The sequence below is a fragment of the Mauremys reevesii genome, linkage group 1 (assembly GCF_016161935.1).
Source record: "Mauremys reevesii isolate NIE-2019 linkage group 1, ASM1616193v1, whole genome shotgun sequence".
NCBI lineage: Eukaryota > Metazoa > Chordata > Testudines > Geoemydidae > Mauremys > Mauremys reevesii.
Window position 1 is genome coordinate 151340921 of NC_052623.1, and position 17911 is coordinate 151358831.

The 17911-nt window shown below is 37.7% G+C and overlaps 1 protein-coding gene across 19 annotated transcripts in view; it reads right to left on the reverse strand.

The window, feature by feature from the left end:
- Window positions 1-17911, reverse strand: part of DMD (dystrophin) — a 2035724-nt gene that overhangs the window by 1083376 nt on the left and 934437 nt on the right. For 15 of the 19 annotated variants that reach the window (XM_039486264.1, XM_039486496.1, XM_039486317.1 and 12 more), the window contains 4 exons: window positions 14651-14821; window positions 4085-4264; window positions 3080-3208; window positions 776-946 (listed from right to left, as the gene is read on the reverse strand). In XM_039486264.1, coding sequence (XP_039342198.1) covers window positions 776-946; window positions 3080-3208; window positions 4085-4264; window positions 14651-14821 — 651 coding nt within the window. Of the gene's footprint in view, window positions 1-775; window positions 973-3079; window positions 3209-4084; window positions 4265-9998; window positions 10086-14650; window positions 14822-17911 lie in introns of those variants that run through there. The other 4 variants (XM_039486381.1, XM_039486323.1, XM_039486391.1 and 1 more) reach the window with 4 other exon arrangements.

Consider the following 17911-nt stretch of genomic DNA (forward strand, 5'->3'; position numbering starts at 1 on the left):
ACCTAGGATGCATGGTGGTCTAATGTGGATTAGGTAATTTTTGAGCCATGTTCCACACCACATATACCCGGCCAAAATTTGACTAAAAATTACCTGTTCCACATTAAGACCATATTCAGCACAAAGTACTTAAACCAGCGCCTAACTTTAAGTGGATGAGTAATCCAAGTGAAGTTGATGAAAATATAAAGAACTTTGTTGAGTCAGCGTTTGAAAGAAAAAGACCGGATAAATGTAATTGAAAAAAATCATACTAAGAAAAAGGCCATTTTAAGTTGTGGGAAGAGCCAAAAATCATAGTAGTTCCAATGGTGATATATATGCTTAAGAAATAATTATTCCATTTGCATAGTCTATAACTACTAAGTTAGTCTCTGGGGTGCAATTCTAGCCTCACTGAAGTGAGGCCAGGTTTTCACTCCTTATAATTTAAAAAGGCAACTGATGTTCTCTGTGTTTAATAAACTTTGTTCATGAGTAGATACCTTTGTTTAACTCTTGAACACATTTTTAAAGACGGGCTACATGCTCGTGAAAATACTTATCCATGAAATGGCAACAGAATAAACATGACAAACTCCCCCCCCCCACATACACACACACCAACTCACTTTTCCTTCCCACATTCTTAATATTTACATTTTAATTATATATCTTTTTATTGTTCCTTTGAAAAATGTGTTTGGGGGAATTTGATTCCCCCTATGTAGGACCATGCACCTTTCGTAAAGCACCACTTAGCATGCGTCTCCCACATGGGAGCAGTTCCTCCTACCTTTCCACTCTTAATTCTTTGTGATATAGCTGCAAATCGCTGGTTGAGCTCTGACATTTTAGGCTCTATTACTTTCCTGCAGTGATCTCCACGGTTTGTCATCAAGTCTACTGCCTGGTCACGCACAGAGTCCACCTTTGGACGCATATCATTCAGCTCAGCCTTTAAGCGCTACAGTCCATGAGCAAGAGACAGGGCTTGAAGTTAGTAATAAATGCAAAGAGAGAGTGAGAGAGACAGTGTGCAAAAGAACAGGGAGCAAAACCAAAAAGCAAATTCAGTTAACTGTGTGAGCGTGCACATATAATAGGGGAGCTTTGTATAGATAATCTATCTTGACTGTCTAGCCCTCAGATTTAGAGAAGGTGTATGTATATACTTTATTAATGATCTCCACTAGCATTTATTGGAAGATGGAGAACATATTTCCAGTTTTTTTTCTAGAGAGGCTGTTTCTTGCAATATTAGTATACTCAGTGGAAGAGGTAATTTTTTCAGGTCAGTGGGAGTCCTAAAACTTAAAATGTAAAGACTGTGTCTTGATCTTTGTCCTTACCCAAGTAAACATACTGTAAACAACATTTACATGAACCTTGTGTGTGAGAAAAACCTGTGTGTTTGTTGCATGCTTTTCATGAATAGGAACAGTCAAATTACTCTCCATCAATAGCTACAAATAGTTTTGGTAAACACAGATTTATGATTTTGAACATTATTATTTTTGACCATATGTCTTCTTGACTACAGGGAGGTATTCAATAACAAAGGGGAAGTTTACACCACCATGTAGCATTGCTAATTTCTTGCTGTAAAATAGTTCTATTCATGCTGTAGCACTATGGTACTATTGTTCATGATGAGAAAAAAGCTATGTTAAATGCCCAGAAAGGAGAAGGGGAGCATAATCACCTGCTTCTGCTGTTGGAATCTTGAAGGTGTTGCCAAAAACAGGCAAAAGTATGTAAGTGTAGTCTAAAACACTGGAGATGTGAAACATAATTGGGCTTTAGGATTTGTGTTGCATTGTCTACAAGTAATGACTGTGTAATAGGAGGTTATGCCTGTATTGATGGAAAGGATAATTGTACTTTATACCTTACATAGGCAAAATTGCTCATCTTATTAAAAAGACTGCCCTGTAATCCTGCTAAGATCAATGTTATGAAGCATTGATTTATTCCCTGAATAAATGTTGGTTTGAAAATTATGGCTGTATTGAAATTTGTGAAGTTTTGCTTTAAGCAAATTGTATCACGCTAATGTCAGTAAGACAGTCAGACTTAGATTTCGCAAACTGCTCCTTAATTAGCATGTACTGACCATGTTGTCAAAGCATGGTCAAATATCCAGGTGACTAAATGTCATACAAATTCATTCAGAGGAAAACAATCAATACAGAGCATAACTCAAGGCAGAATAGAACCTCAAGTATGAAAAACTGTCTTAGACTGGATGCAAACTCTGAGCCTCATATGCTTTTGCAGTGCATGTCAATTTTTAATAAATTGGATCTGATGATATCGTAGTACTAAATACTCAGGGGCGGCTCTAGGCACCAGCAAACCAAGCACAGCTGCTGGGCGGCGCCTAGGGGGGGGGGGGGGGGGCTGGCTGGACCTGCCCTGCCGCACATGCCTGGAGGAGCTCAGCCGAGCGGGGGGGAAGGGGGGGGACCGCGGGAGAGGGAAGGGGGGGCGGCAGCACACACCGCGCTGCCTGGGGCAGCCTATTTTCTAGAGCCGCCCCTGTAAATACTCCCTGGATCTGAGGGCAGATTTGTTGTTTGCAATGGGGACCTGTACATGCATTGTATATGGCACATAATATCACTTCTATAAATTATAGGCCACTTCAGCTAGGATTATTCTCAGTTGTATGTTGCCAGTGCAATCAGTGTTTGCTAAGCTAAAACATTATGATATGAATAGCAAGCACACAATGATTCACAAAAGAAGGGAGCAGAGAGAAAAAGGAGCACACAGATACATTTTCTTTTTTAAATAGATGCATTTGAGGTAATAGTTTTCAGCAGATAGGCTTAAGAATAAGTGTTCTGCTCACTATGAAGTTCCCAAGCCTTAAAATAATATATTTCATTTTTTTTCTACTGCAGGGCTTACTTTTGCTATTCATTACAATATTATTAAGCAATTTATAAGCTGTTGGAGGATAGTTTTGTCAAGAGAAAAATAATGTTTCACTATCTTTCATGATGCACTTTAAAACCTCTAGGCTAAAAAGCTTAATGTATATAGTTTTTTAGAATAATATAACAAATGCTTTCCAGAAAACTGCAAGCGTTACCTTAAGAGCTTCCTCTTTTTGCTGAGATTTTTGTTTTTCAGATTCATCCAATAATATTTCAGAACGATACATCCAGGTTGTGATGTTAGCTACATTCTGATCAAATGTCTCAATTTGCTTTTGATATTCCTGTATGCAGAAAACAGTAAGTATTTATTAAAAATAATCAGAGCTGAAATAAAAGAAATCCATGATTATGCAAACTGTGGCAAACATTACATACATTATAAAGCTAAAATTAATTACATTTTTCCAGTAGCTCTCTCTCTCTCAAATATGAGTATATGTGTTTATATCCACTGGCAGTATGTAAATATTTATATGTATTACAGAAGAGCAATAGTGACATATTTAAGGTAGAAGTGGGTTTTTCAATTTGACTTGGACTAAAATCTCCAGTTATTGCACCTACGTGAGTGAATTTAGTCCCTCACCTCTTTGAAGCAAATTGAATGGCTATTTAAAAGTCCTCATTTTGCCTAAGGAAGAATTTAAAAATGCTTCCTTTTGGAAAATTTGGATTATTTTCTCATCTTTTTATGAATTCCTGTATTCATACAAATACAGCTTCTAAAATCCAGAATCTCTCTCTCACACACACACTCACCCCTATTATCTGTGTGAGCAAATGACATTGCCCCGCTGAATTTAAGTTTTTTAACCTACTCCCATAATCTGCCATAGCTGCAGAAAGCTACAACAAGAGGGGCCTTGGTGAGGCAAAAAAGCAGAGATACCAGCAGTGAGTCTCTATATATTTGTTACTCTGCATACACACCCACATCCAAATTCTTTGTTTACAACCCACAAAACACCACTGAGGTCAGCGGACATATCGACACAATCTGGTGACGCTGCACCCATGTATACTTGTATTCTAATGGGGCCTAAAAATGCAATGTAATGGGGTTGAGCCCATAATATTGACATCCACACCTATCCATACACTTAGGCTTAGTATGGTTTGGTGATGGTGAACTAGAAGCACAAATACTTTTATCTTACCAACAATAGGTTGAACCACTCCTCAGCTCGTGAAGTTACTGCTATCCAGTTACTTTTCAGGAGGCTGAGCTTATCATCCACTAGACCTTCTTTTTCCTTAAGCACTGTCCTCAAACCCTCTCCTAGATCACTGATGCTCTTTAGATGGAGCTGGCGTTTTTCAATCTCCTTCTGTGTTGCCTGTGGAAAGTGTACCCAGGATGATTACTTAGTAAATATGAAAGGCTGTCTGGAAATAGAACACCTCAAGGAATCAAAAATTATATTTGTCTCCACGCTGTGATTGTACAATACAAAATGTTAAAACAGAATTCTAATGGGGAAAAAAAAACCCATCTTCATGGGTTTGCTATTATGCTATTATTATGCAGAATACTCCAAAATTAAAGCATATTCTTCCAGCTCTAAAGACATTTTAAAGATGTCTCATACCCTCAGAGTAGTTTTTGACCAATACCTTAATTTAAAAGTGTTATTACTTGCCATTACAGTATATAGTTCTAATGTATCATGCCAGATGTTCAAATTGTATGATCAGAAGTTTTATTATTTAAGACAAAAGCCTAAGAGCTAATTTTTAAATAAGAAAAATTATTTATTAAAACACCATGCAAATCAACGTTATAGGATAACTAAATTGAAAATTATCAGAGGGGCAGCCGTGTCTGTAAAAGCAGCAAAGAGTCCTGTGGCACCTTAAAGACTAACATGCATCTGACGAAGTGAGTATTCACCCACGAAAGCTCATGCTCCAATACTTCTGTTAGTCTATAAGGTGCCACAGGACTCTTTGCTGCCTAAACTGAAAATGTCAGTACTTTTTTCATTACAGTGTCACAACCCTAAAGGAATAGCAATATTATTATTTTTGAATACTGTAGGAACTGTAGGAATACTCCACCCCCATCCAATGAAGTCTTTTTCAGCTGTAACTCTGGCCTCTTATCTGTAGTAAGGTACTATCACTTGGGATTATACCCTGCAGACTAAAATTCCCCAGATGGCCCCTTTCTCACAGTAAGAATGAAGATCAAACCTGGGGTGCCCTAAATATGCACATAGTGGTACAGCCCAGCCTCCCAACAGCTCATTGGCTCTCTCATTCCCGTTATGTGCTTAGATTTAAAATGATATGCAAGATTAACCAATGTACTTATTCTGACTAAAATTTGCAATAAAGATGCAAGAAGGTTAGCAAGGGAAAAACCTAAAATATAAGCCCTATGTAAACTAGTATGAAGTGGCAAACAGAAATACAGCACTAAACAGTAGCCACAACTAAGATTTGCTGAATTCTCAGCAGGTGACGGTAAATTGAGCCACTTGACATCACAGCTAATCAATTATTAGGGAAAATTCCTTTCTGACCCAAAGCTGGTGGTTGCTGCTCAAACGATGCCGGCTTGCACCTTTTATCTGTTTAGGGAACAAAGACCTAACTCAAAATGGCAAAGCTCAGAATGGTGAGATTGTTAGAAAATGCTCGGAATGACATATAAAATAAAATGAGTGGAGGAGACAGCAGCGATAATGAGCAGTCACCAATAAGAGAGCAGGAACTGAGGAATTTTCATGAATACCTAACTACACAAAGGAGAAGAGCCTCGGCCATCAAGAGATGGACTGGCACAAACCTGTCAACCACCATTTCCTGTATCCAAAAGGCCAATGTCCTTACTGACGTGGAACCAAATGTACAGCCAATCTCCACTACATCTGGTATAATCCCACATTGTTAAGCTTATATTAACGTGTTTTCAGTAAAAGCAAAGCTTGGCAAACATAAAAAATAAGGAGAAAAATTACTCCCATTGGTACAACAGCATCCCCAAGTGTATTTAGCAGATGTTTTTAACTTACCGTATAGCATACATTAATGATCTGATACCATTTTTTTTCTCTCAAAAATAAGTTTTTACAATTACATTCCAGATAAGGACAAGCAGTTTTAAATGTTCTACCAAATTATGTAAGCATTGAGGAAGAAAGTTATGTGAGAGAATTTAAAGAATATTAATAGAGGGAATATGAACAATCTTTTCTAAATTTCAGTTCTATGGGACTTGAAACAGAGGTTTGAGATTTTGCCAGCTTCCAGTTAGTCTGGAAGAAATGTAAAGACAATCTTTTCCAGCACTGTTTGATCTCTTCTGCACTTGGGGAAAAAAACATACTCAATTTATTTTCAACAAAGAATACTGCTTGGCTTCAGCTTTGGGTGAAGGCGTAGGTCAGTTTCTATTTTGTCTGAATGGTTTAGCCAATCCAGAGTTTGAACATGTTTTGAATGAAACCTTTGAGACGTGTTCATTATTACTTAGGACTATAATTTTTTATATATATGAAAAACTCAAGGCAATCTTGATGACCATCCCCTCCATAATACAAAAACATTAATCCCAACTGGAACTACAAGGTTTGTCTAATCACAATCTAACTTTTAAACAGGTAGATAATTTTTACACTAGTAAGTCAAATCTTCACTAATTAAAACTGCAGTTCAATGTCAGATATGCCCTTCAGGTTGTGACTCAAAGTCTAGTCTGTTGCGCTTCTAAGTTGAGCAGAGCTGGAGTCATCTCTTTCTCTCTCAAATACTGAGGTCTTGACCCATTTTTTCCCCTTCACATATAAAAAGCTGTTGTTCCAATTACCAAGTGCTCATCCTGTGCTCTGGGCACCCAGACAATAACCAAAAGTACCAATCTCATATGTTAACCACTGTAAGAAATAATAGACTGATCATTCCACCAGAGGTAATTAAGCAACACCTGCTCCAAAATGCTGACCCTGAGTAAGATAAGACAGCTTGCCAAACTATACTGAAATCAACAGCAAAACTCCTATTGATTTCAGTGGGGCAAAAATTCCATCCTATACGTTTCATCAGAAATTCTGGACCGGCTTCACTGAAAATCTACTTCCTTTAGTTACTACATAATTTCTTTTATCAGGTCATTTTTTTTAATATGAAATTCAGAATCCCTCCCATCTCCATGCACTGTTACTCTGTGTATATTTTCCCCACAGTAATAAATCAGACAACTTTAGCATTTTTTTATACAATAGCACAAAAAAATTGAAGTACTTTTAACAGATTTTATATATATAGCAAGATTGAGATACATGTGTAATGACCCCTTTGTAGCATTTGGTATATTTATATTACTTAAAACTTAAAATTACACACAAAAACTATATTAAAAGAATGCATTTTTAGGTTGCAGAGTCAAGCACTAAAGTTTGGAATTACCAAGTTATAGTTGCTCAGATAACATTAATTCAGTCACCTTGTGTGTTATGATAAATACATTAATTAAATGATCATATACATTTTTTTCCACAGGACCTTTACTGCATTAAGTGCACATATTGGATGCACAACAGTGGCAGAATTAAGCTTTCGCAGACAATCGTAAGTCTGGCATTTTCTAACTGTTGAGGGTTTAACTTTACAACATAAATAACTTTCTTTTAATATAGTCTGTGAGCGTAAGTGTATGTGCAAATATACAGTGTCAGATGTTTAGCACACATCATTCTGATCCTTTTGTATGTTCTCTATTTCCTTTAAAAAGCAATTTTGTGGACATTCTTATAAATAAATTTTGGACATTTTCTTAATAAAATTATGAAAATAAAACACTTTTACCAACAAAGGATAAGTAGGAGCAAGGAAATCTTTAACATGAAACTGTACAGTGAAGGCTTCCTTTGAAAATGTCGTGTTTAGGTTTCTTCAATTATATTTTATAATGATGAAGTAGTACTAGTATACATCAAATTAAGCTGTGTTTGTTCTTTTTGCAAGAGCACTAGGACCGTGACTAAAATAGTATTGAGGATAATACTTTAATTGCATCAGTCGTTATTATATTTGCTTTAAAAATTCACAAGCAAGACATGATGGATGAAAGATTCTGTATGATTTCACGCTGGATATATAAATCCCCAAGGTGATCCTAATAACTCACAGAAGCCCTATAAAGGAAGGAAGTTACGTTGCTTAATTCTCACAAGTGGGAATACTGTATTACTCAGACATTGACATGATATCCTTCTTACTATATCTGTCCAGGAATTAATTTATTTATTTATTTATTTATAGCCCATCTATTATTTTGACTGTGTTCTGGCCCTTAGCTATGAATCATCTGGCACAATTTTTTTAGCACATTTTATTTTGTTGATCTCATGGACAGAAAATATATTGCAAGCTACATTAGCCACTGTGATTCAATGTATTTCGATTTAATTTATACTCATTACTATTGTACACTCTCAGCTAAAATATTATATTAATGCCCTAGCAGTTGGAGCTGGTATGGAAGTTTTCTTGGTAATGCTATCTGGCATTTCCATTCTGAAAACACAATGCCACAGCAATCAAATCTTTTATCAGACAAATCTGACTTTAAAAGCTAGGTAAGTCCCAGAGACTTCAATGTCTTCCATGATAGCAATTCCACAACCTCTTGTTACAACTTTTTTTTTTTAACTGTTTAATTCTTTTAGTTATACATTTATTTCTAACAAATCTTTCTTTTTCCCATTATACTTGTTACTTTTAATAATAGAATTGTACAAAATAGAAAAAAACAACAACACTAGCTTGTCCCTTCCCTGTAAGAGGACATGACTGTTGTGTACAGAATATTATGTCTAGTTTTATGTGACTTAAGCAGGCTTTCACTATTTGCTAAGGAGAATTTTTGGCAGTCAAATATCAGTCTTAGGATATTTTTTCTTAAATTGGTCTTTACTTAATTTCATATCCTACTTCTGGTTAAACAATCCCTCTGCTTTATAACCTCTGGTACTGAAACTGAATGGACTACAGTAATAAAGAATAGTGCTGTGCAGAAAGGGACTGTCATCTCCCTGGTCAATTATATCCACAATGGCATGTGTCCAGTTTTCACATGGCTATCACCACTGATGTTTTCCCCTTTCTTTTCTAACTTCCAAAAATTAGTGTTTTCTAAATATTTCTCTACAATGGCCTTTTCCTGGCCCAACCCTCCTCCCACAGCAGTTAATTGGGGATTTGCCATTAACTTCAGCAGGAGGAAGATAGAGCCAAATGCTCACCTTACCAATAGTAGTACATTACCAGGAGTACCAAGCTGCCTCATTAACCTCACACTCCCACACCTGATTCTGGCACCCTTATTCATGAGATATTATTTTATTTTGTGAAAGGTTCCATTGAAATTAAGGTAAGAGCATCAGGTCCTCACTGAACATTAACATATTGTTAAGAAGTAGATCTAGGATGACTTCTCTGTTTGGGCTCTCTACTTTCCAGACCTTCACATTTTCCTGTGTGTAATTCATGAAAGTCCTTAATAATTCATATTATCTATAAAACCCCATAACATGCACTCTCTCTCTCTCTGTAGTGTGACAACCACCTCTTTCTTCATGTCAAGGCTCAACATTTCTCCTTCCAGAATTGGGGGCCCTGGAGTAAATCAGTCTTGCTCCAAAGGTTTAATTCTTAATTATAAAATCCTAGTGCCATCAATATTGGACTGCCAGTGCATTAATTAGAGTGTACAATAGTAATGAGTATAAATTAAATCAAAATATTCTGAATCACAGTGCCTAACACAGCTCAGCAAATATTTTCTGTCTTTGAGATCAATAAAATAAGTTTAAAGACTTAATTCTGTGGGGGGGTTTTGTTTGTTTTTTAACAATGTTTAAAGGATAGGCCGTTTGGTTTACTTGAGAGGTTTATTTAAATACATACACACAAATAAAAATGCATTTCCTAACTCCCATAGGAAGAGTGCCTCTCTTATGCTGGCTACCAATCACTGGTCACCCTTTCCAACTTATTCTGGGCTCAGCTACTCATTCCCCAAACACAAACACCAGGTTTCCCTTATAAAGGGAAACAGCCTTTTACCTAGGATATGCCTTTTCCCTTTGCTGCACACAAACCTTCTCCAGCTTGCTTCTCACCTCTTCTCTCTCCTCTCTCCCATTTGGAAGAGGTTTTTAAAGGTTATAGGTTGCCCTTTAATTGGACTCAGGTGTCTATAATTAATCCAAGGTAATCTCTTTTCAGTTCATAGGAAAAAAGGCTTTCACATTCTATGGCTGATTTACCTGTCTTCAGTCACCTTTTCAGAACTGTCTGGTCTGATTTTGTCATAATAGATACAGATGTATTAAAGCAGAACATTAATATCCAGGGTTCCCAAAGATTAGAAGTTGTTTATATGTTTTAAATCTTTTTTCAACCTTCCTTTAAAGCAGATTTGAAACAGTCATTGGTTTTGTCTGCACAGATTCAACTCCAGTTCAACCAGGTATTGCCTGAGAATTTCCCCATATCTTTAAAAATAATTTTAAAATGCTCAGTTACAGCAGTCCTTGCAGGATTTATAATTTCTTCACAGTGTTCTGAAACATTAATAATCCTGTATTGGAAACTATGTCTTTGAAGAATTAACACTTATTACATCATAAAATTACTGCTTATTGAATCATACATTCAATGAGCCAAATTCTCTCTACAGCACCTTTACAGAGATGTGATTTCACTGAAATCAAAGGAGTGGACAAAGGTATAAAAATGGTGTATGGGGTGGAGAATATGTCCATATATGTATGTAAATATTGCTTTATACATGCTAAAAATTCTCCAAACAGAACATTCCTGGTAATGGGATTATAAACTCAGCCTGGTCTGCCTATATACACTTCAATAAAGGCCTGCTGTTTTCACCCAGTGTTTTTTTAGCTGAGCTGATTGAAGCAAAAAAGAGGTGAAATGACTTGTCGGAGGTCACACAATAAGTGATTGGTTCAGGCTGGATTTGAAGCCAAGATTTGCTAGATACCAGCTTTTTAGTGTAACCACTAAAGCATCACTTCCTCATGAGAATATGCAGTCCTATATAATATTTCTGCAGGTTAGCAGAAACAGTAACACAGGCTTGGTTCAACTTTAATTACAGTTCAAATTGGTTCAACCATTCAGCACATTTCTCCTATATGAAATTTTAATGAACTTTTCTTTCCTTTCTTGATTGTCTTAGGGAGAAAAAAAAATTAATGGTCTACCTGTTTGTAGCAACAGTAAGACATAACAAGAACTTCCTACTGTGTAACTGCACTAATCAGCAGACCTGAAGCCCTAATTATGCAACTTTTAGAGCATTAAGGTTCATATCCAGTAGTTAAATTAAAATGAATTAAAGACAAACCTTTCCATTTAACCTGCTTCAAGGGTGTATCCATCAGAATTATATGGTAAAATAAAAAAATAAACTAGCTTCCCTAAGCATGCAGGGAAATATGCAGATAGTAATGCAGCTACATCTCCATTTCAGCAGGAAGGTACTGTGTAGTTCAGCATTAGCAAACAGTGTTTTTGTTCTCTTCACTGGAAAATGCACCAGGTGATTGGCAGGCTAGTTCTGCATGATTACACACTTCTTCCCTTGAAAATCTGACATTTGTCATTTGCTATGGAGGATGAGATCACAGGATTAACCAAAACTTCGTGCAGTCTGATGTAATATGTAGATTTCCCCACAGGAAAAAGAAGTAGGTGAACATGAAAACTACTGAGTAGTAATCGGGGTTTCACAAACCAGGGGTAAACTTAAAAGTAAAATAAAATAAATAATAATAATAAATAATTAGAATCATTCTCCAATGTCTCTTGCTGTGATTCTAGATGATACATTTTAAAAGTATATTATTATTCTAGGATGATGACAAGAAAAGCTTATGCGCCTTTCAAAGCATTTACAAATAGAGGCAAATCCTTTTCCTATTCACTTGTGCGGCAGCGAAGTATATGCCACTAGAAGATAAACGTTTCAAACTAAGAAAAAAGGCTCAGGTCACATCATATGGTTAAACTAAACATTAGTTAAAACATAACTAAACATTTAGTTTAAACATAAAGTAAATCTTGTTCCAAACCCTGAATCCACTGCACTCTTCTCAAGGAGTATATACAATGGTGTCCATATATATCTACATTACAAGGTGAAGTTCAGTAAGATCTTTCACTTTTTTTTAGCCACAGGTCTACTGAACAAAACTAATCTAGGGGAAAAAAAATTAGAAAAATGTTGGCCTGTAAGCATCTGCAATTTATATATAACAATATAGCTTCAGCGTTCTCCTTGTTTCTTGCATGTTGTTGAATAACTAGCTTAAGCTTTGGATATGGCCATAATCAGAAGATATGTATAGTCTGAGTATACTGATCACTGAGTTTCACATGATTAAAACTCAGTTATTTTGTATGGCTTGCACAAAAAAAATAAGCACGCTTCGCAGCTGAAAAGATAAAGATAGGCTCAAGGGGTGAGATACCTGCATGAAGTGAAAGTTACGGAAAAGGGGAAGCTAAATGGAGTTTTGCCTTTTCTTTGCCAAAATTTTGAATGCATATTTAAACCAAACCCTTAAAAGATTCATCTATGTCAGATTTTATATGCATGTCTGTAATGATGCTGATTGGTTTTGTGCATGTTCTTATTTGGATATAGTGACTGTAATTAAATGGTAGCAACATCATAGAATCATACAATATCAGGGTTGGAAGGGACCTCAGGAGGTCATCTAGTCCAACCCCCTGCTCAAAGCAGGACCAATCCCCAACTAAATCATCCCAGCCAGGGCTTTGTCAAGCCTGACCTTAAAAACCTCTAAGAAAGGAGATTCCACCACCTCCCTAGGTAACCCATTCCAGTGCTTCACCATTCTCTGAGTGAAAAAGTTTTTCCTAATATCCAACCAAAACCTCCCCCTCTGCAACTTGAGACCATTACTCCTTGTTCTGTCATCTGCTACCACTGAGAACAGTCTAGATCCATCCTCTTTGGAACCCCCTTTCAGGTAGTTGAAACATCATGGTTATACTTTTTGATACTTGTGATTACCAAACATACATATAACCAAAAGTTTAACTATATGACAAAATTAATTCTTTACTACATCAAAGTGGCTATTAAGGAGCTAATTGAGTGACTCAGAATATTATGGGCTGAATATGTGTTTCACTCTTTGACCATACTTCCTGTTTGTGGGTGGGGGTTTTGTCACCATTTTTTAGTATGCTGTTCCAACAATAAAGCAGCATGTTCTTTAGCCTATAGCACCTGTAAGTAGATGGTGTTATTTTACCTTGTGTGGGTCCCTGTATTCAATACATTTCACTGTAATTAATTACACAATTTTTCTTACATGTGTACATAGTACAATATCCTAGAACCAGTAGATTAATAATATGGATTATCACTCTGAAATTACATTTTGACTTTGGTGTAACTACAATGTAATTATAGTTATTGTGAAAAAGTAAAAAAGCAAGCAGTGTAAAGTATACACAGGTTGGTTGGTTGTGCATACAAGTACTTTATTGCAATTTTGCCAAAAAGATTCTGTGTATTTTATACCACCCCCCACTTCAATAGTTTTCTTGGTTTTGAGCATGCTTTTTAGTGTCCTTTGTAGTGTAGATCCTTTTATTTTATTTGTTTATTTTATTTCAAGGATAGCCCTAGAGTCAGGAATAAAATTACTATAAGAAGAAAAAGTTTGAGAGTCACAAAGAAGAAGGGAAAACTAGAACATCCACAGCAAACAACAACAAAAACCCATTGTTGTGATGTGGGATGGCTGAATATATATAAAACAATATTTATTCTGCTGATATTTTATCAGTCCTGTTACCTGCAAAAAAATGGAAAGACTGCATTAGCAATTCAAGTAATTCAGCTTGGCCTTGATTAGTAAGATTGGGGAGCTATTTTCAAACAAGATTTATCTTAGAAAGGCTTTGCTATTTTAGGTTATTTATTTCACCCTCAGATACATTTTAGCAAGCATACGTGATGCGTGATTTTTGATGTGTTTGCTGACCTAGTGAAAATGCAGCCTGCAGTCTCTTTGACCATATCAAATTATAGTGAACAAAAATGTTGTATTAACTGAGTGTTCACCTTAAAAGCTTTGAGAGCTTAACTTTAAAAATAATGGCATTGTCTTATGTCAGGAGACTGAAACTACAAATAATGACTCAAACACATAGATACTTCCAATGAGTTTCACAATTAATGGAATGTCAATGGGACTCCATGCTCGAGAAACTATAAATATATGATATATGTTTTTCTAGCAGTATTGGGCTTTGGAATAGTTTCAAATCTCATTAATGTTAGTAAATAGCTTCCCCCACACTCCCTAAGTTTTTAACTGGAAATTTAAGGCCAAACAATTTATGCCAAATAATAGCATTATCTATATGTATAGATTGATTTTAATCACCCTAAACTCAAATTCTTGTCCTGTGAGAATAACATACCTCACTAAAATATGACTGCTATCCGACAGGTTTAACATATTACTGATATATGCAATAATATGATGCTTAAAAACTTTTAAAGTCACAATGTTATCATAATGTAACAATGTTGTTCAAAATTTTCAACTAATCAAGTTTCCAGATTTCTGTCACTGTTTTATGCATATTCAAGAAAGCTAAATGATAAGTGAAGCATACGTAAACGTACAGTACTCTTATATTATTACCTTGCCCCAGGCAACTTCAGCATCCAAATTAGTAGGCATTCCCTCCACCGCCGATCTCTTTGTCAATTCTGCATCTGTCACGGCCAGCCACTCTGTCAGAGCATTCATTTCCTTTCGTAGCTTCCGGGACAATTTCAAACATTTCTCTAACTCTTGTTTTTTTTCTGTCACCTGCATAGGAAAAATATGTGGATTTTAACTCTTTAGTCAAACTTGTTTGTACTTTCCTGCTGGCTTGTATTTTTTGTATGCATGTCTGCCTTGTAGTTTGTACATTTACAATATACAATGTAGCTTTCTTATTCCTCTCAATATTTATAGTTACGGTTAATGTATTGCTTATCATGTCAATTTGTCTAAGATGCTTCTGTACTGATAAAATCACATAACTTAATTTTGAAATTTTATACAAATTAAATCTGAATTGGTTCACCTCCAGAATGAGGAACAACTAAAAGCTACTCCCCTCCCATTTGAAGACATATGTGTCATGTTAAATGGCAACAGCTGAATAGAAGTCTATCCTTATGACTCAGAAGAGGAGCCAAAACCCCTTTTTGGAAACTATGATGAATTTTCCCATGGATAGTTAAGCACACTAATGCTGAGCCCAACAACTTTTTTTGTGCAGCTGCATTGCATCTGAGGCAATTAATATTGTACTCTAATCACTGTGTGAGGTGTGTACAGTAAATAAGACATGGGGCCACACACTGAAGGAGGAAGATAAAACATTGAAAAGCTGCTCTCTAAGCACCATCCATTCTATGTACTAACTGAGGCAGGAGTCTTACACAAAAGCACTATATGATAATGTAATTAAAAATGGTATCATAATGCCTAATGCCTCACGTCCACCTGAGCTGGCTTCCTCCCGCTTCCATCCGTACTGCAAAGAAAGCCAACAACTCCTTCCCAGTACTCCAGCGTGTGGAGGCTTGTCATCTTCTGCACCCTTCTACTAGCCCATCTCCCATGCCGATATAAAGAACCCCTTCCTCTCCTTCACCTATTGCCCCTTTACACTAGCCTGACCCGATCTCACCCACATAAGGATTCATTCTGGGACAAAGCTGGCTACTGAAAATAAATACTGAATGACTGGCTTAATAACATCCCTAAATATGAACAACCTTATCAATGGAGAAAACAGTTTGAAAATAAAGAGGCAATTTAATTTATGCTCCTTACACATACTTAAATTCGTTTGTCATGCTTTTCTATCACCATTAATTTTAAGAACAATCTTGAATTCTCATGAATTCAAAAAAATGAGAATTAAGAGTCTGTTTTCCCCAACTTGAAAGAGAAGTGATCAAAGAAGGATATTTTAGAACTCAGTTGTAGGTCACTAATGTTTAAGGAAAATAAGTAATCTCTCTGCTAACCAGTCACTATTTAAATGAAATTGTATCCCCGCCGAGTTTTATTTGTAATTGTTTTTAAATTGCACAGCCTTTTTATTGATGATCCATTAGTGAAAGAAAACAGCATTATACATATTATAGGTGGCGCTTGGTAGCAACACCTTTCATTAACATTGCTTAACACTTTCCATTCTAATACCCTGTTTTCAGTCCTTTATAATTTTTTCCCAATTTTAAATGTTCTGGCTAAAATTTTTCATGCTTGCTCTCTGCTTCATACCGATTATGAGTGTGTACCTTTCTAATTCCAAGAATGAAGTGTGGGGAAAATAAGTTGTTTTGCCAATGTAAATTTTTGTCACCCGTGTATTTGAAAAGATTTAGTGTACATAGAGTTTGAAGCTGAAACTTAAAATTTAGGAACGGGGTCATTTTGGGGTCAGAAATGTGTCTTTTCCTGACCCCATTAAAATTCACCCAGATATGGCCAAGTTATAAACCTGTGAAAATGGCCATTTGCACAGGCTAGATAGAGCTTTTTAGAAGCTTACTACTAAAATCTCAGAACATTCCATCTCCACTAAGCGCCAGGGCCGCCCAGAGGGGGGGGCAAAGGGGGCAATTTGCCCCGGGCTCCGCAGGGGCCCCCCAAGAGAAGAGCGGAGGCTCCCGCCTCTGCCCCTCTCTTGGAGCCTCAGCGCATCAAGCGCCGAGTCTCCGGCCGAGCCCCTGAGCCCCGCCCCGATCCGAGCCGCGTGGGGAAGGGGCGGGGCAGCGGCCTCCGCTCGGCGTGGAGCTCACAGCCCCGCCCCCTCACCACGCGGCTCTGAGCGGGACGGAGCTCAGGCCCCGCCGGAGACGCGCTCGGGGCCGGGGCAGGGGTAAGAGGCTGGGGCGGGGCTGGGGTGGGTGGGGAGGGGACGGGACCTGCCGCTGCGCAGTCCGGTCTTCGGCGGCGGGGGGCCCCTTCTGTTCCGGACCCGCAGCCAAAGTGCCCCGAAGGCCCGCGGCGGGACCCCGCCAGCGAATACCACCAAGACCGGCTGCGCCGCGGCAATTCGGCGGCGGGGGGGTTCCCGCCGTGGGTCTTTGGGGCACTTCGGCGGCGGGTCCCGGAACGGAATGGCCCCCTGCCGCCGAAGACCCCGGGCCCCCGGTATCCTCTGGGCGGCCCTGCTAAGCGCCAGATACATTACGTATGCTCTCAGCTCCAAGAAAACTTCCCGCACAGTAGGCCTAGAATTAAAGCCCTGGACAGGGAGATGCTGCAGAGATGTAGCAACCCTCTTTGGTTATGGGAAGGTGTACGTGCCCACAGCCAGGAAGAGACCATGAATTCTGCTCTCACCTCTTCCACTGACTGGTGTGAATAATTCTGTGCACTTCACAATCCTTAATATTTAACATGCTCCTACCTTAGGAGGTAGGCTGTCCTTCCCTTGAACTGAGAGGTTGCAACCTTAATTCAGCCCCTTTGTGCATATACATTATGATATAGTCTTTAATTGCATGAACACATATTGCCTGTTCTAAAGACACCTGCCTCATTCAGTGCATGGGATGGACAGAGAATGAGGTGGAGAACTATAAGAAGCAAAAGGAAATTCTCTTGCATTTAAGGCACTGAACTGAAGTCCAGAAAAGGTGGGTTCTATTTCAGACTCTGCACACAGACTTCTCATATGAAGATAGGCTCAGACTTCGATGGCTGCATTGTTGCAGGAGGGGATCTTAATTCTGGTATATTCTAACTACTGAGTGCTTGAATTTGCAACCGTGACATTCTTTTAGTGATGTTTTTTGTAATTATTCACACATAAGCGTACTTTGGCACTTGCCCCCTTAGCCACTGTCCAAAATACTCCAAATCTGCTTACTTTTAGGGAACACTGTA